This window comes from Ambystoma mexicanum, chromosome 9 (genome assembly GCF_040938575.1).
Source record: "Ambystoma mexicanum isolate Mex_15411 chromosome 9, UKY_AmexF1_1, whole genome shotgun sequence".
NCBI classification, from domain to species: domain Eukaryota; kingdom Metazoa; phylum Chordata; class Amphibia; order Caudata; family Ambystomatidae; genus Ambystoma; species Ambystoma mexicanum.
This window is the reverse complement of record NC_090931.1, coordinates 429,296,718-429,321,440: the sequence shown is the minus strand read 5'-3', so window position 1 is coordinate 429,321,440 and position 24,723 is coordinate 429,296,718. Positions and strand designations below refer to the sequence as shown.

The 24,723-nt window shown below is 46.5% G+C and overlaps 1 protein-coding gene across 1 annotated transcript in view; it reads left to right on the top strand.

The window, feature by feature from the left end:
* The window catches only part of LOC138488129 (complement factor B-like), a 1,604,240-nt gene that overhangs the window by 1,050,758 nt on the left and 528,759 nt on the right, over positions 1–24,723 (top strand). Inside the window, exons 13-14 of the mRNA XM_069614892.1 lie at positions 13,124–13,262; positions 14,655–14,740. Coding sequence (XP_069470993.1) covers positions 13,124–13,262; positions 14,655–14,740 — 225 coding nt within the window. The remainder of the gene's footprint in view (positions 1–13,123; positions 13,263–14,654; positions 14,741–24,723) is intronic.

Sequence of the window (24,723 nt, the reverse complement as noted above, 5' to 3'; positions counted from 1 at the left end):
CAAAATCAGCACTCTACCAAAAATCAGGTTTTTCTTTGAATCAGGGAATGACTCACCTGATAAAACAAGTTGCCTGTCCTAACGCAACCTCTCCCAACGTCGTGTCTGCGCTTCTCTGGCTTCTGCCTCGTCTCGGGACCCTCGCCTCCTTTGCCCTCTCGCCCGGTACGTCGATCAGGGATCAGATGTGTGCAGATCTGCGGAAGGAATCTCTCCTCACTTCTACAGGGCCCCCCGTACACTTCTTTATCCCGGCTCGACCGTCCCGTCCTCACCGTTCTTCCGCCTTTACTTCATTACAACGTATACGATGGGGCAAGTCGGGGAGGGTCCCTATTCGGCGCCATCTTCAAAGGGGCCCCTAGGGGTCCCTCGTGCTATGGAAACAAGGCAATAACCATACACGAAAAGATGCGCCAGACACGAGGTTCAAATTCCCAATGCTAGGGTTTATTGCAAGCAAAAATAGTATCAATTGGCCAATTCTGATCTCACGCCTCGCGACGTGAGTTTCCTAGACCTCGAGGGACGCAAGAGAGCGAATTACGTACATCAGTTACATATATACAAAATGCATATCATACAAATCAGCAATGTCATGTTTAACACCCCTCTTTATTAAGTTCCTTTGTACTCGGGATGACGATGGACATGTCCGACGAGTATGACGATTATGACACTTTCGATGTCTATTCTAGTAACAATGTGCAATTAGAAAGTGCGGAGGCATCTTTTAGTTGTTGAACAGAACACAGTGGTTCTGTTCTTGGAAGCGAGCTGCACACGGGGGAAGAGCCACATTCCAAGCTTTGCTATCTATGAGGTACTATTCGTGTCCTGGGAGCCGACACGTTCTAATGGGTTTTGCGAAGGGGGGCCGTAGGAAGAGCATAATTCAAGCCTTTAGCTGTTTTATTCTAACATATTCTACCATCGTACGAGACTGGCTGGCAGCTGTGAAGTGATTAAATGCCCTGCAGCTCTCTCCCAAGGCTACAGAGAGGGAGTGTGGGCATTCCTCTCTGGGCTACTCATGAGGAGTTTCAGCGAACTCTTCAGTCCCGCAACCTTGTCCTTTCATATTCAGACAAAAATGTTAACAGTTTGAGCAGAGTAAGCAGAATTCGCAAGCTGCAAAGCAGTTTTAGACAGAAAGCAATGAGCAGTGGTTAACAAGCAAAATGGCGATTCTTACTATGTTTAAAATGGCCGCTTGTTGGTCAAGCATAGCAGTATATATTTCTATAATTCGGTGCATAAGACGGTTGGCCTGCGGCCATCAAGTTACGTCTGTCATTCAAATGAAGGGTATTCATTTTTCCAGATTGACAGTTCAAGCTCTCCCTCCTCACAGACCAGAGGATTGCGCCATCGATACTGAACCTTCAGCAGTGATTCCTTTCGGCAGGATGTTTATATTATCAGAACCTGAAAAAGGGCCCTCCGGGAATACCTGGATACTAACCTGGAAAATGGCACCATACGACCATCTAAATCCCCAGCGGGTGCTTCATTGTTCTTTGTTCCCAAGAAAGATACCAAAGAGCTCAGACCATGTTTAGACTACCGTGGCCTTAATCAGTGCACTCTCAAGGACCGCTACCCCTTGCCCTCATCTCGGATATCTTGGAAGCAGTCAGAGGTGCAGTAATCGTCACAAAATTAGACCTAAGGGGTGCCTACCATCTCATTCGTATAAAGGAAGGTGACGAATGGAAAACAGCCTTTAGAACCCCCTTTGGCCATTTTGAATACCTGGTTATGCCCTTTGGACTTGCTAATGCCCCAGCGGTTTTCCAACATTTTATGGATCGAGTGTTCTCTGATAAGTTGTTCCTCTTCGTCATCGTATATCTGAACGATATACTGATATACTCAAAGGATCATCTAAAACATGAAGAGCATGTGAAGGCAGTCTTACAACGTCTACGTGAACATAAGCTCCTGGCCAAGCCCGAGAAGTGCCTTTTCCATGTATCAACTGTTCACTACCTCGGATTCGTTCTCAGTCCAAAAGGAATTGGAATGGACTCCTCGAAAGTAGACTCCATTTTGTCCTGGCCCACTCCAACTACTGTAAAACAGATTCAATCTTTCCTAGGGCTTGCTAACTTCTATCGGAAATGTATACCAACCTTTTCAGAGATTGTGCACCCTATCGTCTCACTGTTAAAGAAAGATACCCCCTTACTGTGTACCTCAACCCAAGAAACAGCCTTTCAACGCTTGAAGTCAGAGTTCACACAAGCCCCCATCCTAGCCCAACCTGACATTGATCGACCCTTTCTTGTTGAGACTGATGCTTCCAACTACGCCATTGGGGCAGTTCTAAAGCAAGAGTTGGACGACAAGTAGGAACACCCCATCGCCTATCTTTCTCATACTCTAACTACCAGTGAAACCCATTACTCCGTTTTGGAAAAGGAACTACTAGCTATCCATCAAGCCTTCACTGACTGGCGTCATCTCCCCCTGGGAGCTAAACACCGAGTACAAGTTTGCACGGACCATCGGAATCTTCAGGTTATACAATCCCTAGAATGCAGAAACAGTCGTCAAGCCGGTTGGGCATTTGTTTTTGCTCAATACCAGTTCCAAATCCATCACACCCCCGGAACATATAACATTATTGCTGATGCCTTATACAGACGTCCAGATTATGAAACCCTTGAGGATCGGACCTTCCCAAAGATGTTTCCCCACACAATCTTTGTTGCCCAAGCACTCACCCTCCTGGAGAGTATTCAAAGCCAAACTCGATCCTCTAAAACCTGGAAGGAGTTTAAGAGAAATAATAGATGGAATCTCACAACAAAGGACGGATCTCTATTCAAGGACAATCGCTTGGTCATTCCCATTCCTGGACTGAGACAAAGGATCACAAGCCTATGCCATGATACCTTTCATTCGGGACATCGTGGGATTACCAACACCCTCCATCTAATACAAAGACAGTTTTGGTGGCTGAAGATGAAGGATGATATCAGGATCCATATCCAGACATGTGAAGTTTGCAATCAGAACAAACATGATAATAAGAAACCGGCAGGACTCCTACTCCAACCAGCAATACCAACAAAACCCTGGGAAATTATCGCCACAGATTTTATCGTGGAACTACCATCCTCCAGGGGCTACACGACTATCATGGTCACTATTGATTTGTTTACTCATATGGCTCATTTGACACCTTTATCCAAACTGCCATCCTCATCTGACCTTTGCCGGAATCTTCCTGGAACACATATTCCGGCTTCATGGGCTACCTTCCAAGATCATTTCTGACTGAGGACCCCAGTACAAATCTCAGTTCTGGAAGCAATTATGTTGTATACTAGGAATCCAACGTGCCTGGTCTTCAGGCTACCACCCAAGAACCAATGGGGCTACTGAACGTGTAAACCAAACTCTTGAACAATACCTTAGTTGCTTTGCTAACAAGGTCCAAGATGATTGGTCACTCTTAATACCTGTGGCCGAATTTGCTTATAACAATTCAGATCATTCAGCTATCAAGACCAGTCCCTTCTTCTGTAGTCAAGGATTCCATCCATCAGTTCTACCCTCTGTACTCCCACACCCTACCCCAGTGCCTGTGGTAGATTCATGGATTGAAACCCTTATTACAGTACACAAAGAAGTTAAGGAACACCTAGAAACGTTATGCTGACTCCAAAAGAAGACCTGGACCTTCCTACTCTGTAGGCGATAAAGTCTGGTTATCCTTGAAGCTCCTTCCTCGACATCTACGCCCAAATAAATTGGCTCCCAGGCATTACGGTCCCTTTACTATACAAGAAATCGTCAACCCAGTGGCCTTTTGACTTCGGTTACCAGAATCCTGGAAAGGGATCCACCCAGTATTCCATACTTCACTGCTAAAACCATATATTCAGTCATCTCGAACAGCTCCTAAATCTACCCCAGTGATTGTAAATGACCAACTAGAATACGTGGTTTCCAGAATCGGTGACTCTAAATACCGACGTGGTCAACTACAATATTTGGTTGAATGGAAAGGATACCCTCCCAGTGAGCAAAACTGGGAACCCATGTCAAACATGAATGCCCCTATGCTGGTTCAAAGATTCCATCTTATCCATCCGGGCAAGCCCGGAGGAGCTGGGTTTCAGGGGGAGGCATACTGTCATGAACCGTCGTCTGCGTCCCTTCTGGACCTCCTGGTCCCTGACCCATAGGGGATTGAATGCAGTGATCCTTCCAACATGGCCAGCCGGAACAGAACGCTCCTGGTCAGTCTCTACGTTCCACGTTGCACGCTCTACAAAAGAGACACGCCCCCGCGGCTCTGCTCGTCTCAACGCTACCGCTTGTTGTAGTCGGACGTGTGGCGCCGGAGTTTGTTCAGAGCTCCCTTTTGAATCCTTGTTCCCGGTTCCTTGAAACCCTGTCCTTCCTCCCATTCCTCTACCTATCTTCCTGGAATTCTTCTGCGCTCGGGTCACGGCATTCCGTGCCTCCGAGCGGAACTTCATTGCATCCTGGTATCCATCCTGGACTTCCAAACTCTCCCAGAAATTGAATAGCGAACCTCACGCTGGAATCCGAGGACCAGCGTTCGGGTTTGTACAAATCCCAGACCGTGAGAAAGAAGACATCCCAGAAGGTCGCAAGCAAACAACAAAAGCAGTTGAGAAGGGGAGAGACTTGTGACAGCAGAAGAGTAGAGTGCCCACATCAAAAGAATCCAGATGAATATTGAAGTCTCCAAGGAGCAGAAGCTTAGAGGAAGAGGTCAGAAGAGAGGAGGCTTGATTATTAAGAGGCCTGGGAAGTGTCGGTATCGTCAGGGTGACAGTAACCAGGGAGTGATCGGAGTAGGTGCGGGGAAGTATATGTGATTCGGTAACTCCACCGAACAGTGTGTCAGCCAGAAGGCACATATCTATGCGGGAGGAGGAATTGTGAACTGATGAGTAAAAGGAATAGGAGCGGGTATCAGCATGTAAGTGTTTGAGCTGAGCGTGTGGGAGCCCTTTGAGCATGGATCGAGATTCAGGTCTACAATGGTGTTGAAGTCCCCCCCCGCAAATTATGGGGATCAATGGATAACCAGACAGTTCCTCTAATACATCTGTATAAAATTGGGGGGGTCATGAACGTTTGGCCCATACACAATCACCATCAGCACCTCCCTCCCCGCTATAAGTCAGTATACCGAAACATATCTGCCCAGTGGGTCAACTTTTTTACACTGGAATGGGAGGGATCTATGGACTAAAATCAGAACTCCTCTGGATCGTGAGGATTTAGAAGTGTAATAACGGTTCCTACCCCAAATCCTAGCAAACCCCTTGCACGTCCCGGAAAGAACATGAATACATGATCGTGGCTTTATGTCTCTCAACATAGAGCTGTATCTTCCGGCGTTTGATCATGTTCCCTAAGCCTCGTACATTCCAGCTAAAGCAGGTTATGTCCCCCATCCCAGTGGTGGCTGTGCTTAGTACCCTGTATCATGGTCATGGTTTGCTTGTTGGAGCCTCAGCGCATCTTGCCAAATCCTTTGCTCTATTAGTTTCAAATAAAGTGTGCTCCAAGTGATTTTTAACTAACTTCAACCTTAACAGCAACAACCCCCCTTCTTCCCCCACCTGCACCTCCCACCAAACCAGGGCGATGATATCCCATACTAACCATCCTCAACCATAAGCGCAACATTGCAGGGGGTTGCTGGTGCGCGGGCGTACACGGGCTACTAACAGGCTTATGGCAACGGTAACAGAAAAAAGAATAAGAGATTGTCTACTTCGGATATATAGAGTTTACCCCAGGGGGTACAGTGACCACTGGTTACCAGATTATCCCAAGAGATAGACCCTCTAAACACATTCAGACAGTGTAGCAATGGTGGATGTGGCGTAGAGGGTCAACAACATGTAGCGGCTACCAAACTGAGCTCGAGGCGTGGGGCATGATGATGAATAGAGGCCAAGGAGGCAGTTCCTGTGAGAACCGATCAGGGTGTTGGAAGAGTTTCTTCCAAGAATTTCATGGCTTCACTAGGAATTGTGAAGTAAAAGGTCTTACTATTCAATTTGATTCGCAGTTTAGCAGGGTATATCATAGCATACTTCACATTGTTGTCACATAGCTGCTTCTTCACAGCCAGGAAAGTCTTCCTCTCCTGCTGGACCTCGTTAGAAAAATCAGGGTATATGTGTAGCCGATCCGACCCCAGTAGCAGGTCCCCGTTTGCAGGCTGCCCGAAGGATAGCATCTCGGTCTTGATAGTTGAGTATGCAGGTGATTTTGGGACACTGAGGTGCCCCAGGTTTAGGCTTGGGGGCAAAGGATCTGTGGGCTCGTTCAATAGCAAATTGTTGAGAGAGTGTAGGATTCCCCAATAGCGGAAGTAGTGGGTGTTTTATCCACTGTTCCAATGACGACTCTGTGTTGCACTTCGGGAACCAAATGATCCCAATATTGTTGCAGCAAGATCTAGACACGAGGTCATCGTTCTTTTTTTCGACCTTAAGCACTCGTCTGGTGAGGATCGCCAGTTCCCCCCTCATTGTGGACATGCCATCCTCCACTGAGCACACACAGGTCTCGGCCTATAAAAGTCACTGATCGGTTTTGTCAATGCGGGTTTTAATCAAATCTATGGTGCTGGTCATATCGTCCAATTTACTATGGACCTTGGCGAATCCCTCCTGCATGCATGCCAGCATGCGTTGGATCTCGGAGGGTTCCATTGTAGAAGGTTCTGGGTCTACTCCAGAGGGTGCTTTGTTGGACAGTGAGACACTGGAAGTGGATTTAGAATATTGACTCATGGAGTGCTGCTGTTTGTTGGTACCCTTAGTCATGTTGTTGAGGTGATCTGGGCTGATGATAGTGGAGAGGGCTGTCCCGTGCCCTGGGGGTCTCAACAGTGTGCCGCACCACGCCGGGCGTGCTGTCACCAGGCCGCAGACGCAATGATAGTTGAGTCAAGTAAGTGGGCCGGTGAGTAACAGTTCAGTGATTCACTAAGGGCCAAAGAAGAGGAGTCTGCACAAGGGGTTTCATAGAGTTGATCCGATCCTTGGGTCATGTTCTGTGCGGTAAAGAGAGGTCAGGAGCCGCAAATTGCAGTGCATCCAAATAGTGCCCCTCACCGGATCATCAGGCGTAGGGTAGCATGAAAAGTCTCATTGCCCAACTTCACAGCGGCACACAGGGCACCAGCAACAGGTTCAGGGGGTGCGAGGAGGCAGGTATGCAGGGCGGCCCAGGGGTGAGGCAGTGTCCTTAGCGGTGCTGGCGGTAATTGGACGGAATGGGAGCTGCACAGTAATAGTGGGGGTAGGCGCTGCAGGGGGGATATAATATCACGCCCTCTTCTCAGCCGGTAGCAGCTCACGCAGATAGTGCTCGCCCAGGCTTACCTCCGGCATAACACTGCACCACAGAGGGCGCCGCAACAGGTGGTCAAGTCTCTGTCTCCTGGCAACTGGCCTCACCGGCACGCAATATAAAATCCTGGCTCACTCTGGGATGCTTCTGCTTCTTTTTCTCTTGGGGTATGATGTCACTAGGAATACACTGGCAAGCCCCTGCTTGGATACATGCTGGCCAAGGTATGAACGGGGACTGAAATGAGGGCCTCCCCTTTCTCTCCAGTTTCATGGGAGAACGTAAAGCATACCCAGGGAGAGGAAGATACCTTAAGTTAGCCAAAATTATTCTTCAGAACAGTCAAAACGGTAGTGCAGTCGTTAAAGGACTCCAGAATTACATGAGGTGGATTGTGCGCCTCAGGAGACGGCTTGGATCCGTGTGGCGATACAGCCTGAGTCACAGTAAGCAGCCGCAGGAGTTCTCCACACGCCGTTGAGCACAGCATGGTTCACACTGTCTGGTCCAGTGTCGCAGTGTCGGGGCACATGAAACGTGCAACATCATGAACGCAAGGTCCCTCAGGCAGGAATTTCTCAGGCGGGGCGGGTTGGGGTACAGCACATGAACCGGGAGAGCGCGCAGCACTGGGTGCTATCCCTACAGTAGGCGGCCTCCGTGGGTGTGTGACGCAGTCGAGCGTCCCTGGCCGTAATCAGGGGGCGGTATGAGGCAACCTCAATGTTCGCCCTGAGGTGTTCAAGGCGAGTAGAGGGGTCGGGAGAATATCAAAGGAAAGCAGGCGTCGCTGGAAGTGCTCCGGTTGACAACTCGGTAGTTCAGGATCTATTGTGGAAGAACATTTCACCCTGATGCTGAACTGGGCGCAGGTGCTCTAACAAGGAGACGCCAGTTTAGACGCCGTGCAACAGCACCCCGCCCCCCTGCTGGGAGTTGGTTATCTAATTATTCTATTGTAGATGACACACATTGAGATGACTGTTCTATTGTGAGCTGTATGCAATAAGTGAACTATGGGGTGGGAATGCACAGCTCATGTAAATCAGGATAATTGATGTGGAGTAGAGGCACACCAAAGGTGTTAGTTCACACTATTAAATAAAGAAATAATGTCAATGAATTTTATGGTAAAATTTCGGGTGCAGGCGGGCTAACGTCACAAGACCACTTGGGACAAAAATATCTAAACAACCTAAACTACCTATTGCTAGGCAGTAAGCCCAAATGCACTCCTACCGAATCTTCGTTCGGAAGTTAAATGTTGGCTCTTAGTTGATCAATTAATACTCTCATGTGGAGAGAGTGTTAATTGAGTCTTGACTTTAACATATTACAAAATAGAAAATAAATAACATCAATAAAGGATAAATCAGGCATGTAAGATCACTTATGTAACCAATTATACAGATCTGGTACTGACCAATACTTTTTGATACTTTTTAATAGACCTCTCAAGGTCTGTTTTTTCAAACAAATAAACAATGTACAAAAGAATTATTCAGACAATGGTGAAGCATCCAGGAATTCTCATTCCAATTAACAAACAGAGTATAACCTGGTTTGTGAAGGTACATAAATGTAACAAAAGCAGAAAGCAAGTAGCTCAAAGCTTAGCCTTATTATTCACATCCTGTAAATGTTCAAAGGGACATGTATACATTTCATTAACAAATTGTAAACCAGCGATATAAATTTAACAAACGGCAATAAGTTCACTCTTAGGGTTTTTGTATTGTGAAGTAACACCATTCAGGGAAGCCCCTTTTAATAGGTGACATAGGTAACCAACGCGTTTCGGATCGAATGATCCATCTTCAGGGTGGGGACTTCACTGTTCCTGTATGTAGTAGAGTAGTGATTGTTAAATGCGTTCTAAAAGCCTTTCCTCAATCTGAGGCTGATAAAGTTCCAATTCAGACCCAGTCAACAGCTGAAATGCGCCGGAGGCCGGGAAGTGACAGAATGCGGCCAGGACACCCTATAAGGAATAATGACAGAGCAATGATCAGACCAAACAGTCGTGAGTCATCTGGATGGTCATAACAAAGTTTTCTCAACGAGCTATGTCTAAGCTATCCACCGAGGGGATAGACACAGATATTAAATGTATGTAGGAGCGCCAGCCTGGTATCTCGCTACGAGATACATGAAGTTCAAAGCATCACGCCAAGTGTAAAAAGGCGGGTGCAAAAAAGTGCAGACGCAGGTGCGCCGTCCAAACGGAGTCCAAAGACTTACCTAGGTTGCAGATAAACACCGAGTGAGCCGACCGCTGTAAGCGTAGCGGCTCCACTACGGTAGGCATTAGTTGGTGTCCCGGTAACCCCGCGCATGCGCGTTGGGCCAGCCGGGAAATCCGCCATATTGGTGTGGGCCACTCATCGCAGAGGGAGGAGCTCCATAGAGTAATAGGTAAGAGCACCTTAGAATCAATATAACCCATGTAGCGGGGTCTCTATATTAAATATGTAGAGGAAAGCACTCAAACAGAAATTGATTACTCTGGGATGCGAGTGGGGGCACCACCGCGAAACCAATAGGATTCGCGGGGTGCCCCCATCTCGCATCAATATAAATGACAATTCCATGGGGGGGTATCTCAGGTGGCCGCATCTCTGTACTAAAAAGAGGTATTGAACTGGCAAGTCAAGCCAATATAGCTATGTGCATTCCTAATCTACTAATCATCAAATGACAAAGTCATAGAGTAAATGTATCGACAAGTCCATGGTGACGAATCGAGTGGACAAAGAGGGGAATCTGTGATATCACACAATCTAGTTGTTAAGGACACAGGCTCTAGGTATTTGAAAACGAAAACCTAATAAGGAATAAAGAGAGTGGAAATATGAGCTCAGAGTCACAATGACGTGGGGACAACCCTATTTACCGCTTGGGGTGAGGCATTGTAGTCCATGAAACAATCATATGTCAGTTACCCTTGCAGCTGGGCGGACATTGTGGCGATTCAGGCTAATTTATACAAAGCACATTAAATCAAATTCAACATTCATCCCCCGAGGGTGCAGTGAGTCTAGAAGATCAATCCATAGTATTTCACGTTGTGCTAATTTCCGTTGTATATCTCCCCCCCTGGTACCTGATGTCACTTGTTCTAAAATAACACATTTTAACTGCGCGACCGTGTGGCGTGCCTCTGTAAAGTGCAATGAAACAGGTGATTTGGGACTCTTGTTCCGAATATTGGACTTATGCTCAGTCCATCTTATTTTCGCTTTCCGAGTAGTCATTCCTACATAATAGAGACCACATGGACATTTCAGTGCATATATCACATTTTGAGCATCACAGGTACAGGAGTGTTTTAATTGTAAAGGTTTGCCAGAATGGGGGTGTGTAATGTGATTGCCCTTTAAGATGTTGCCACAGTGTTGACAATTGTGGCATGGAATAGTGCCTTTGTGTTGGGTGGACGGACCCCCAACTGGGATCTCAGCTTTCACTAGGGTCTTTCGTATAGATCTGCTATTTCTATAGGCAAATGTTGGAGGATCAGGGAAAAGATGTTGCAATTGTGGGTCCAATTGTAGCATGGGCCAGTTTTTTTTGATGGCTTTCTTAATTCTTGTGCTCTGGACCGAGTAGGTGGTAACATATGTCAGTGCTTCTCGAGATTTTGTTGGCTTCGGTACTAGTAGTGAGTCCTTGTTTATCTCACGGACCTTTCCTGATACATCTGAGATCAATGTAGAGTCGTATCCTCTTGCTGTGAATTTATTTCCCAGTGTAATCACCTGACGTTCATATTCAGTGGGTTCTGAGATGTTCCTCCTATAACGTAGAAATTGACTCAGTGGCACACTGTCAATGGTTCGTTTAGGATGGAAACTTGTGGCGAGTAATAGACTATTCCTGTCAGTTGGTTTGGTGTAAATCCTGGTCTCCAATTTAGCTCCAGCCACGTAAATTTCCACATCCAGGAAATGTATGGTTGTTGTACTTGTCTCTGTAGTAAACCTAATGCGTGGGTTCATCCGATTCATCATGTCAAAGAAATTGACCAATTCGTCTTGAGGGCCAGTCCATACCCCAAAGACGTCATCAATGTATCTCACGTACAGGGATAGGTGTCTCATCCATCTTGGTGATGTGAGAACATGTTCGTATTCCAGATAGTACATAAATGCATTGGCATAGCACGGTGCCATAGCTGCACCCATACTTGTGCCTGAAATTTGGATAAAGTATCTATCCTGAAACTTAAAAAAGTTATTGTTAAGTACCAATTTCAAGAGGGAGAGAATGAACAGCCGGTCTCCTTGACATTTGTCCGATCTCAAAATAAGCCATTCTATAGCTTCTAGGCCAGCTTCATGGGCAATATTTGTGTATAAGGACGTTACGTCCATAGTAAATAATATATCTCTCCCTTCCACAAACTGCGTGTTCTTCAACAGTTGCAGGAAGTGCATGGTGTCCTTCACATAAGTCGGTGTCTCTTTGGACCAAGGGTTGAAGTATTTTGTCCAGATATTGTGCCAAAGGTTCAAGGATGCTGTTAGTAGCTGCTATAATGGGACGGCCTGGAGGTTTTAACAGTCTCTTATGGATTTTAGGTAAGATATTTATCAGCCTCAGATTGAGGAAAGGCTTTTAGAACGCATTTAACAATCACTACTCTACTACATACAGGAACAGTGAAGTCCCCACCCTGAAGATGGATCATTCGATCCGAAACGCGTTGGTTACCTATGTCACCTATTAAAAGGGGCTTCCCTGAATGGTGTTACTTCACAATACAAAAACCCTAAGAGTGAACTTATTGCCGTTTGTTAAATTTATATCGCTGGTTTACAATTTGTTAATGAAATGTATACATGTCCCTTTGAACATTTACAGGATGTGAATAATAAGGCTAAGCTTTGAGCTACTTGCTTTCTGCTTTTGTTACATTTATGTACCTTCACAAACCAGGTTATACTCTGTTTGTTAATTGGAATGAGAATTCCTGGATGCTTCACCATTGTCTGAATAATTCTTTTGTACATTGTTTATTTGTTTGAAAAAACAGACCTTGAGAGGTCTATTAAAAAGTATCAAAAAGTATTGGTCAGTACCAGATCTGTATAATTGGTTACATAAGTGATCTTACATGCCTGATTTATCCTTTATTGATGTTATTTATTTTCTATTTTGTAATATGTTAAAGTCAAGACTCAATTAACACTCTCTCCACATGAGTATTAATTGATCAACTAAGAGCCAACATTTAACTTCCGAACGAAGATTCGGTAGGAGTGCATTTGGGCTTACTGCCTAGCAATAGGTAGTTTAGGTTGTTCTGTATGCAATAAGTACAATATTATATTGTGGCGCAAAAAGCCATGAGTTGGCTGTTATATTCAGGTGGTTTGTAATGAGAGCGATCATCTGTGGCAGATGAGAAGTAGTCATTTCGGTATTCTATAGTAATTGGCATGCGTTGAAAGCAACATTCTGTTGTAGATGACAAACATCAAGTTGGATATTTTCTTGTAAGTGGTATGCACGTAGAACAATATGCCATGTAGCTATGTAGCTGATAAGCAGTGAGGTGGGTATTCTATTGTACATGTTCTCCCAGCGTGGATCTTTTATTGTATATTTATTATGCTGTGAAGTGTATACTATCAGCTGACCTGCAGAAAGGCAGGCCATTCCCGTGGTATGCAGCTTCGCTTGGGTTAAAGTGCTAAACAGAGGTGCAACATGGGTGTGAAAACCATTCTCACGATTATCTTTCTTTCCTTCTCGCAAGGAAACACATCCACAAAAGAGAAACAATCAATTGTGGTTGAGGACATCATACAGCATGAGCAGTGGAATGCCACCACCAAGGACTACGACATTGCACTGTTGAAGCTCCAGATTCCCCTTGTTTATTCAGAGAAAGTCAGGTAAGTGTGGTGGGAGGATCAAAAAAGATCTCAAAGCCCTTCTTACAATGCAAAAGTATAAATACACACAGACATTACATACTATGAGAGACTAGAAAATGTGGTTGGGGGTCCTACAAGACCCCACATGCAAGCAATATGACAGAAACTCTATTTGTTACTGAAAGAAAGAATGCTACACGTGGCGAGGGCCATGGACTGTGCCTGGGAGCAGGCTCATCAACCAGACCACACAGTGTAATCACAGTCAGGTGCGAGGGGTGGGGCAGATTCACCACAACATATTCACACTATGTGCAACAGCAGGATTATAGGATTCGAACACCAGAGTCTCCTTTTGAAATCATGCTGTTTAGACAAGCTTAAGTTTGCTTTCTTTCTATATATTTTTACAAGTTATCCCAAGGTTTAATGAATCATGCATTTGAAGTATTCAATTCAGGGACTTCCATTGATTTCTTCAACTCCACACCTAAAGTACAGCAGAGCCAGGGCAGCTCATTCAGGGCCTGTAGCAGCCTTTTGTAAAGATACTGGGACTATATTGCCAGTCCCACTTCACTCCTGCTCTCTTGGGACAACCCTTCACTATCAGAATCCTTCCCCAAGCTCATTGTGATTTAACGTTTATCCCAGGGTTGGGTCGCCATATAGCCTCATCATCAAAGCTCTTTTGATCTCGAATTTCCACACACCAGGCTCTCCCAGTGAAGATTATGTCTAATCTGCTCTACCAAACCGGTCAACAAAATTCTCTGCCAATGAGCGTCAACTCCGACAATCTGTATTTTCTGCCATTAGTGTATTGGGATATTAACAATTCCTCACACTAGTTGTAAACCATGGCCCCACATATGCAAACTTCTGTTGGTGCACCCCAATCCATATCACACTGCACACTCTATATTCCAGTTCCAAGACCACTCCAAGTCTGCGGATGCATTTAATTACTGGCTATGCCTGTCAGACTGTCACACAGGCTTGGCAGCATTTTCACCATGTAGTGCTGTAGTCTAGGGGATTAACTAAAGGCTAGGAAGCAAAATGTCCTCTGTTGTACTTTTTTAGTATTAAAGGTGTAAGTGCCTACACCAACCCTACGGAATCCCTTGAGGGTATGTTTGTAAAGGTTGCCAAGGGAGTAATGAAGAGGGGGTGGGGCGGTGGGTGACTAATATCTGATGGTAAGGGTTCTGAGGTTGCTCAACTAGACAACACTCTTAAGTGTCAAAACAGTGATTCGTAGAAAAGAAACATGTACCTTTTATAAAGCAAATGAGGTATGCAACAAGTGAAATAATTACCATTGCAATAATGTTCCTGTAGTCTGTCTACCAGGACCTCATCCTCTCTAATGTCAGCTATTCACTAATATAGATTTTCTTCTTATAGGCACGTGTGTCTTCCCTGTGTGGAGGCTGCAAGGGAAGTCATCTCACCACCTAACACCAGCTGGAGTGAGTCCTGCAAGTATCAAGGCATGTAAAGTCCTTCACACCTGCTTTCTGTAGTTGTCAGTTCCTATCTTTGATACCCAGACCTGTATATTAAAGTTCCCCAATTTATCCCACCAGCTTCTCTGCTTAGTTTCCATTCAGAATGTTCCTAGTCCCCGCTCCCCCGTTGCAAGTACTGTATCCTAACCTTCCCCGACACTGCCTCTCCTTTTTTCATGTCTGCATCTAAAACATTCCTAACACTCACTCCTTCTTTTCTAGACCTACCTCTGTGAAAAACCTCCCCAACTCTCCCTCCTGTTCTACCAAGTCACCACCAAAACAGCTCAACTCCCCATCCCACCAATCCGCTTCCAAAACATTTTTTAACCGGCTCACCCTATTTGCAATGACTGTGTACATAACTTGCTTTACTTCCATCATTGGGAGGCATGCATCTACATTTTCCCAGCTCTCCTTCCATCATTGCCAGGCATATAACCAGGATGTCCCTAGGTGTCTCCCTCTTTGTTAAGCCTGGATTGAGTGTTGGTACAAATGTGTTTGCTGCTCCAAATGAATGGTCATTTTAACACTTCCTTTCGCTTACAATGGTGCAAGTTATGTGTTTCAGGCCAAGGTGTCAGCCCATGATGCCTCTCTATTGGTGGCACCCAAGGAAGTGGCTTATATTGACTGTTTTGTAGCAATGACACTGACTTGTTTCCAGGTGTACTTATATACATACAAGCTTCCTTAAGCCCTCTCCTCTTTTTAGTAGGTCTGAACCCAAAACTTCTCCTCCCCATCCTTCTAGTCTGCTTCCAAAATACCACTAACGTTCTCTCCTTATTTGCAAGTGTTATATTAAAAAATAACCCAATCTCTATCCATTGGTGTAGCAAGGATATCCTGACAGGGGGTGGGTCGGCCCCGTCGCCAGACTTTAAAATAATACAGCAGTAAATACCCAACTCTTAATACTGCCGTGAACAGCGCATTTCTAACAGCCTCATAAACAGCGCATACAGTCTTATTCAATCTGTGAAGTAAGGAATACAATACTGAACCTCATTGAGGACTTGCTTAGCGTGCTTTTGTAAGGTACTCTCGCACGCAGCATTCAAAATGACCCTTGACATTTGCATTGTGTTGGGTAAGATTGTGTTTTTCATGACTTGCTCGCCGACCTAACCTTGCTTACGCGTGGATTCATTTGATGCGCTGAGTTTTGTTTTTTTTTCTTCATATTGGTTATTACTGCGCCAACACACAGTGATTATAACAACTGCGGCCTACATTTTTTCAGCAGCTAGCTATTATCGTTCTGTAGACAAGACTCCCTGGCCCTCACATTAGCAAAGTGGTGCCGAGTTTGAAAATCATCAAAGCAGCAGTTAGCGCCTCTCTGATTATTGTACCTACATAGCGGTCACGCTTGTGCTCTAAAGAGTATAAAATATTATAATAGCAAAAGGCAAAAGTGATGAACACGGAAATCGAGCTAAATAACAACAGCGTTGAGCGCTCCCCATGCACACTCCCCTGAAACTCTGAAAACGACAAGTCGGATGCTAAAAGGCGCAAAAATATTAAATACTGCGCTTTTGTAATTCTTTCTGACACAACACGCCCCTCCATTTGAAGTAGTCTGCACAGAGAGGTGCTTGTGTTACAGAAGTCCTAGACAAAAAACCTGAAATTTGACATTTTACCGGCTGTGCATAACAGGCTGAAGCAGTGGCACCCCCAGACATTTTTTATAGGGGTGGCCTGATGAGGCCACAGGAAATCTTGGAGTGGCACACCAAAACAAATACATAACTGAATTTCAGGAAATCTATTATGCTGGTGTAGTATACAGTCCAGTTGAAAACTATGTATATATGAGAGTTAAGGAATTGCATATTGATATAGTTCCATTTATTATTTAACTGTTCACTAATTAATTTATCTGATGCGCATATACTAATACCAGTACGGTCAACATTTTGAGTTGCACAATCCTGTTTGTGCAAGACTTGTCCTTGGCCTCAAGCACTGGGATTGTATCTCTCCGGCCCTGAAATCTCTTCATTGGCTCCCAGAGGCTGTAAGGATTAAATTCAAGACCGTTTGCATTGTCCACAGGGCTTTCTGGGACCAGGGTCCAAAATACCTTCAACTTTTCCCTCCGTAAATACCTTCCCACTCAAGCTCTTCGCTCCTCCACCTCCAACTCCCTCAGTGTCTGTCACTTCTCCAAGCAACGAGTTAGTGGCAGATCTCTTCCCGTAGCAGGGACCTCCCTCTGGAAGAGCCTCCCTGCCACTCTGAAACTTCAGGAGAACTATCTCTGGTTCTGGAAGCACCTCAAGACCTTCCTCTTTGCTTCTACATTCGCTCCCCCTCTCCCCTGCTGATCTGTTTGCTTTGGCACAATGCACCTGGTTTTCCCACTGCTTTTGGGCCCAGGTCCATGCCCACCCAGACACTCACCGGCACTGCCCCTGGCAACACCTGCACTTGGGTCTGTATTTGTTACCCTACAGACCTGCACTTACTAGCCACCCCTTATCTGCCCTTAAAACCTGTACTTGCCACCTTGCTGCCTGCACTACCTTAAGTATTGTTGTACTCCTTGCTCAGCACTTTCCACTTTTCCCCTCTCCCTTGCACTTTTCCCCCTTCCCTCCTCCCTGCACTTGCGCGTTCTCAATGTCACTGGGCCTAGTAAGATTGTTGTTTTGTCTTCCCTTGTTCCCCACCCTTGCCTCGTCGTGCTCTGAAATACTTGTGCATGAGCGCGATACAAATAAAATATCATATCATGTCATAGCCAGGGAATCCTCTAAATCCTCACTCACAAGTTATTCATTGCCATCATGTCTATCGAAAATGGTGCAATCAGCAGGGTTTGACTTATGTAGAAATAGAATGCTAGATGTATCTTGCCATTGGACTGCATTTACGATGGAAATGAACCTAGTGGTACATTTTACGCATTGGTCTCCACAAAAGAATCTTAGGGAAGTCAGATTGATGGTAAGATGAGGGTCTACCAAAAGGCTTATTTTCAGTTTCTGAAATGGCAGCTCTTCTGCTATCCCCAATTTAGTTTTCAGAACGTTACTTGTAAGTTTGAGCAACACATTGTTCTTTTACTATTTGCTGCTTCACTGAGAACACAACCCAGGTAAAGTCACCACCTGCCAGTGTGCATAAAAAAACCCAGGCAGTTTAAAAGTTAGACTTTCTTAGGAATACTCTCACTCTTCAGGTAGTGGGTGGGATTGGCCATAGGAATTAGCATGGCCATGGGCAGTCAGTGGGCTGGTAAATAAAACGCCCTCATGTGTCCCTCCTCACAAGTCCTGTCCTTCCCAATTGTACTCTAGTTCAATAGTTTCAGCTTACCGCAAAAATGAAAAATAGAATGAAGTAAAACTAAGGTAAAAGTGAACCTCTCTGGTCAGTTGCCCCTCTGGTCCTTGGCTGCTCTGGTGAACTCTCCTCTCGTCCTTGGCCCCTTGCAGGTGAACCTTTGGTCCATCCCTCCTTTGGTCTTTGGCTCTCTGGTGAGTTGGTTGCAAAAACAAGAAGCAAAACGCTTCACTTTCCTGTCAATCATACAAACAAGTGGGGGGGCGCTGTTGAGCAGCCCGAAAGATGGCTGCCTAGCATCGAGCTCTGTGCCCAACTGCTACGCATCCGCCATTATCAGCGGTATTACACATAATCCAGTGACTGGACCCATCGTCTTGTGTAGAGGAGATTCAGGGCTACAGATAGACCCGTCATTGAGGACAATTGGTGCCCCATGGCCGAATTGGGACTGCTTTCCTGTTTCCCCGCCGGAGGCCTCACTCTGCTGGTGTTCTGCTGGGCCGCGTACGGGCGTCGCAAGCCCGGCCCCCACCCACTGCCGAAGTCGCAGCTCCTGCATTGAGGACCTGGCCCTGTCTTGAGAGCGGTACGCTGGAGCTCCGCTTCTTGCTGGACAGCCCTACTTCACCCTCAGCCCCCCTGGGACTGCTGATTACTTTGCGGCTGGAGCCGCCTGCACCATCAGCCGCCCACACCCCGCTGCAGCGGCTGCCGAAGTTGTGGCGCCCGACATGAACACGGCCCCCGGCCCCGAGCCCCGCCGCCTTGCTGCTTTGCCATCGTAGCGCCAACCCAGCGGGTGGGCAGGGGCATCGTGAGCCGGGAGGCCAATTCTCATCCCCCGGACCTGATTCAACGACTGCACGCCCGGGCCCCTCTTTCCCACGGCTCAGGGTGGGACACCGAGATGGCTGGGGGCACGCAACAGGACGCATGATCCCGCACCATCCCTGCCACAGGTGAGGAGCTGGGGGGCTAATTGCAGCGCACCCTTCGCCCCCACCCCTTTCAGTGCTCCTAGGCCTGGCCCGTGCCTCCATTCCTACTGGCCCCAAAACCCTGCACTGGTAGCCCAGACTGCTCTCTGCTGCTCTACCAGCGCCCCTGTGCCGCCCCAGCTCCCCAAGGGCCCTCCTGGCTGGGGGGACCGATTTGGGCCTGAAGGCCGACACACACCAGGTGCCCTACAGCGACGTCCTCTTCTCACGGCCTCCACGCCCTGGATGAGCTTGCCACACTGGAAGCGCAAATTGCCCACTCTCTCTGGACCACAACTCCGCAGTTAGGGTACTGCACCAAGTACCTCACTTCAGAGTGTGCAGTGGTGTACTCTCCACCTTCTCTGGCTACACCAGATGGGACTGACTGACTCCCTCATTCCGCAAGTTGTTCGAACACCTGGGTGGCCCCGCACCACGGCATCCTCCTGCCCTCTCCAATGTGCCGCCCTGTGCTATATTAACTTCCACCATCGGAGACAGACAGCCGGAGGATCTCCCCAGCCGCTGCAACAGGCAACTCCATAGTGATGCGGCACATCTCACCCTACACTGCGCCCTGACTGGCCTGTCCTCCTCCTGCGCCTCGGCGCCTGCTCATGATACGCGGGGTGGTGATCCATCTCTATCAACAAAACCGGCATCCTAATGGCAATGCAACACTGGAAACTATCTAACGCTAAGCCCCTACACCTCTGATATGCCCCCTGGTGAGACAGCAAGCCCTCTCCCCCTACTGCTTATACAAAAGTGTTGCCAGAAGATCCAACTCTCTCCAACTACACGGCAATCGTGGTTGGCTCCGGCCTGCTCCACTACTCTCCCGTAATATGTCAAACAGATCACGCGGTGCCAACAAAGTGGGAGCAATGGACAAGTATGCCAAAACTGTTCCCAGGCCTGAGCAGGGAGGCTCCGCTTCAAGCCACGACGACGCGGATCCACTACCTGAACCCCCCCAGCCCGACTTAACAGCCATGATGGAGACCATGGCAAAGAACTTTGCCGTATTCCATGAAAAGCTTGACGATATCAATGAAAACGTGGCCTCTATGAGAACCAAACTAGAGCAACACGGGACTAGGCTAACTGAGGCGGAGACCAGAATCGGGCTCAACAAGGACGGGGTGCATTCCCTACGAACACTGTCTCTGACCTGGTGCGGGATATGAAACAAGTTAAGGCGAAATGCGAGGATTTAGAGTCTAGATCCAGAAGGAACAACATCCGCATTGTTGGGGTTCCGGAGTCCGTCCTTAATGGTAAAATGGAACTGGCCGTTGAAAACTCCTCACGGACCTCCTGGATAACCCCCAGCTTTCACCGTTCTACACGATTGAGCATGCTCACCGGGCACTGGCTCCCCGCCCTAAGCCGTGCGATTTCCCCAGACCAATTATTGATAAGGTCCTCAGTTACAGGGACAGGGACCACATACTACGCCTGGCTCGTGAGAAAGGAGAACTGAGACTGGAGTTTCTTGCCAATAAAGAAAAGTTAAAAAAAAAAATCATACAAACAAGTACCATACCTACCTGAAACACACATAACCAGTGCTCCACACAGCTGACAAAATATCTAACACGTTCAATGTACAAAGCCATATCTTTTAAGATCTGCAAACATCAATGTTGTAACAAAGCAATTTTGGCCTGATCCCTCTGCTACAGCATTAGCCCCCTACCCTATTACTTGCAGAATCTGAAGCTCCTAGAAAGTATGAAAATGGCAGATGGTGTGCAATGAAAGACTAAATATCATAGCATAACAGGACATTGCAGAGTGTGGTGCAGTACTCTGGACGGCACAAGCAACTTCAGTGGCTGGGAGCAACAGGGGAGAAAATGCAATGTTGGTTCAACCACAGTTACTCCGCTATACTAGAAACTCTGGTGCACTGACTGGCTGGTGAGACTGTCTGCCTGTCAAATCAAATGATTGGAGACTGGGGGAGGGCCAGTACAGCAATCATGCAATGATGTGTGACAGTATTGGAGCCACGAGCAGAGGGGCACCAGGGTACACCAATTTGTCCCTACACTTATTAAAACTGTCCTGTTGTAAGGGCGAAACATAATCACTGATAAGCACTCCAATTTTTGCAGTTGAAGTCAGGGTGAGATTGCATTATTTGCCCACGATCACACGATTATGCTAAACAGCGAAGCAGGGATTTTAACCCACTCTCCAAATTAAGCCCGACCACCTTCTTCCACACTTTACTTTGAAGAAATAATAAAGTTTTGGGGGGCGAGGCCTCCTACAACAGTAACAGTACAATAATACTGTTTTATAGAGTTTACTTGCAAAATACAACAATTGCACAATAAAACATCATGACAGCATGTAAATCCTTATAGCAGCATGTTGAGATAAAATAATATCAGAGTACCTTTATTTTCCACATACTGAATGGAAAACTATAAGATACAAAAGGCAAACTATCTATTTACCCACTTTATTTTCAGCGCTTTAAGACGCAAAATAAAAGAAGTTGTGTACTAAACTCACTTAGGTTTGGAGATTCGTCACAAACCTCGAGCGTGTTATATATGGTTTTAAGAACATTCAACTAAGGACATTAACGCAAACTTTACTTTTGAGCAAATCAAGCAATTAGAAATTATGGGTATGAACAAATATTTCAAAGGGTACTTTATTGTGTTGCTTGCGTGGTGCCTTCTATATACTATAGTATCACTTCAGACTGTATCTCCAGACACACTCTGCTTACCTCTCAGCTCCTCTGAAGTGCTTGCTTGCCTGGATGGTGGAATCGCTCAGCGCCGCTGTCCAGGTTTACTGTGCATGCAGTGCCACTGCCAATCCAAAAATATTGGCAACGTGTGTGCTGCGCACGGGTCGGCACACTACATGCAGCTTGAGGAGGAAACCCGGAAATAAACACAGCTTGGAAGCGCGAGCCAAAGCAGAAATGCGAGCGTCCAGACTCAGGCTGTGTTTATTTCCGGGTCCTCCCCCAGCCCTGACTCCAGACCATCGCAAGTGGCGGGCCGTGGCAAAAAAGCAACAAAAAAAAATACTTTTTTTCGCACAGAACTGTGCATGTTATTGTCCATGCACAGTTCAGTGTGAAAAAATAAGAATTCTTTTTTGCTTTTTTGCAGGGTGGCAGATGGGGGGCCCAGTATTTTTATAAGGGTGGCTGTGGCCCCCCTTGGCGGTGCCCCTGGGTTGAAGGGATGTTTAAACTCACCATTGCAAACTGATCCTTCCCACGGATGCAATTTTGAGGTGGAAGCATTTTATACACCCTATTTTTATGCTTAGAGTGCTAATTAAATTGTAAGAGTAAATGATTTGCCATTCTATGACAAGACAGGAGGCTCGCATTATGCTTTACTTTCTTTATTTGCTGCCACACCAGCACTTTAAAACTTAACTTTAATACTGTACATGTATGTTCTTACAAAACCACAGTTATGGAAAACGAAAATGGACCAGTTTAAACGTTTGTTTCACATCTGCATGTGATCACTGTAATCACCCGGGAACTACTAGTCCCATGATACTCATAGTCTCTGGTAGTCCAATCCTCCCAGCTCTGCACCTATCAGAGGGCAGCCTCCTGTATAAAAACTCTTGTGCCCAGGTCCTGTCCTCTTTCTTTTTGCTGCCGTAAGATAAGTGACATTTTTCTCTATCTTTGCTTATAGAAGGATTGTTAGTCACGTATATATTTCTATAATTTCTGTAATATGTGTATATCAGTATGGCATTACACCGTAGCGCGCATGGAATTAGTTTCATTCTCCTCAAAAGAGTTTACCTGAACGCGTAGCACGAGCGTTGCGCAGCGTATTACATTCAGTGCGCGCGTTATACTTCAACCAGAGCTCCAGATTTATTTTGGAAAAAAAAAATAATTAAAAAAAAAAACAAAATATATATCTTTTGAATACTTTATAAAACGCAAGAAGCGGTTTACAGGCACACACTACATTACTCCTCAGAAACGTGTGTAGAGCCTGAAGAGCCTTCATCTGCTGACTTCCACGCAGTTGGCCCTGCCAACACCTCGATTATGGCTCAGTTTGTCACCCACACCAACACCCCTTCCACTTCTCCCGAGTGGAGTCAAGAAGAGTGGGAAGAGGATCCTTCCCAGCAAGATTCAGACTTGACAGAGAGTTTTAAGAAAGTACTCGGAGACTCCTTGCAGCAGGCAGTCTCTCAAGGGGTGCAGTCCATTACGAAGAGATTGGAGACTCTGGAAATGATAATGGCTGAACAACAGAAACAGATCACAGCCAGGAAAAGACGGGCTAGTAGCCCTGATGAAGGAACGTCAGCAGGACACCACCAAAAAGGGGTTGAGAAGAAGGGGTGTAAAGTAGCCCGGAAGAGCAAGCACTCTTTGACCCCCCTGGGCAACACTGAAAGGGTTAACACTGTTCCCCAATTGACAGGCGACCCTGTCGCTAGGCTTAAAGAAGCCTTCCTGGCAAAGAACAGAGACGGCCAGGATAGACCCCCTACCCCAGGGGTGTACAATTTAGGGGACGATGACGAGGGCTATTCGCCCGATGATGAAGGGGGCAAGGAAGAAGAAGCTATCAGTAAAGGTGTGGAAGACCCACAAATCATAGAAGATACGGCAGACATGTTCGACCCCGAAGCCATCCGACACCCTAAGTCCTCCGAATGGGTACCTTCCCCTAGAGTGGCACTTTACATGGCTCAGCATATCAGAAAACCTCTAGAAAGAGAGGTAAGATCGAGAATGTGATCCGAGTGTCCTAGATCAGACCTGCCAAATAAACTGACAGAAACCCCTGACCTAGACCCTAAGATGGTTACGTTTGTGACCAAAACAGCTAGAGACATCAGGAAAGGCATGGACCGAGCCTGGAAAGCATGTCAGGATAAGCTCCTGGACATTTCGGGTCCATTAGCAAAAAATTATGGACCTCGCTGAGAAGTCAAAAGATACAGGTACGCCAATAGTCGCAAACGTCCTGGGCAACTGGGCGCAAAGAGCAGTATGCCTATTGGGCAACGCCAATTGTGCCTTATCTTCGGAAAGAAGAAGAGGAATCTTATTGAAGATTGACAACAAGTTGAGCGACCTGGCCACCTATGAAGCGGGTGAAGGCGCCAAAGGTCTGTTGTTCGGCGAGGCGTTCACCAAAGAAATGGCGCAGTTCGTAGGAACTTATTCCGCTTTAGAGAAGGCCCAGACTTCAATCAGAAAAATCTTTCCAGGGCGGATTTTTGCCGGGACCGGACAACATAGGGGTCGCTCGTCCGGTCACTATAACTCCAAACGAAGGCCCTACAATCAGCGCGCCCAGTACTGGGACTCCAGACAACAAGACTCCTTCTTCCAGGCTAGATCGAGGTTCCCTAGAGGCCGCAGCGGAAGAGGATCTTACAGACAACCAGGGGCAGCAGCCGGTGAGTACAGCATGTCGGAGTGTAGGAGGAAGAACCCTCCACTACCTGCGCGAATGGCAAGCGTAATCAAGCGATGCATGGGTGCTACAGGCAGTAACAGGCCTACAGATAGAGTTTATAGGTACGCCAGTGCAGAGAACAGAACCCTGCCTCATAGTTATGGCGCTAGAGGAAGCAGCGCTCCTGCACAGCGAGCTCAGAAAACTAGAAAGCAAAAATGCAATAGAGCGCGAACTCCAGAGA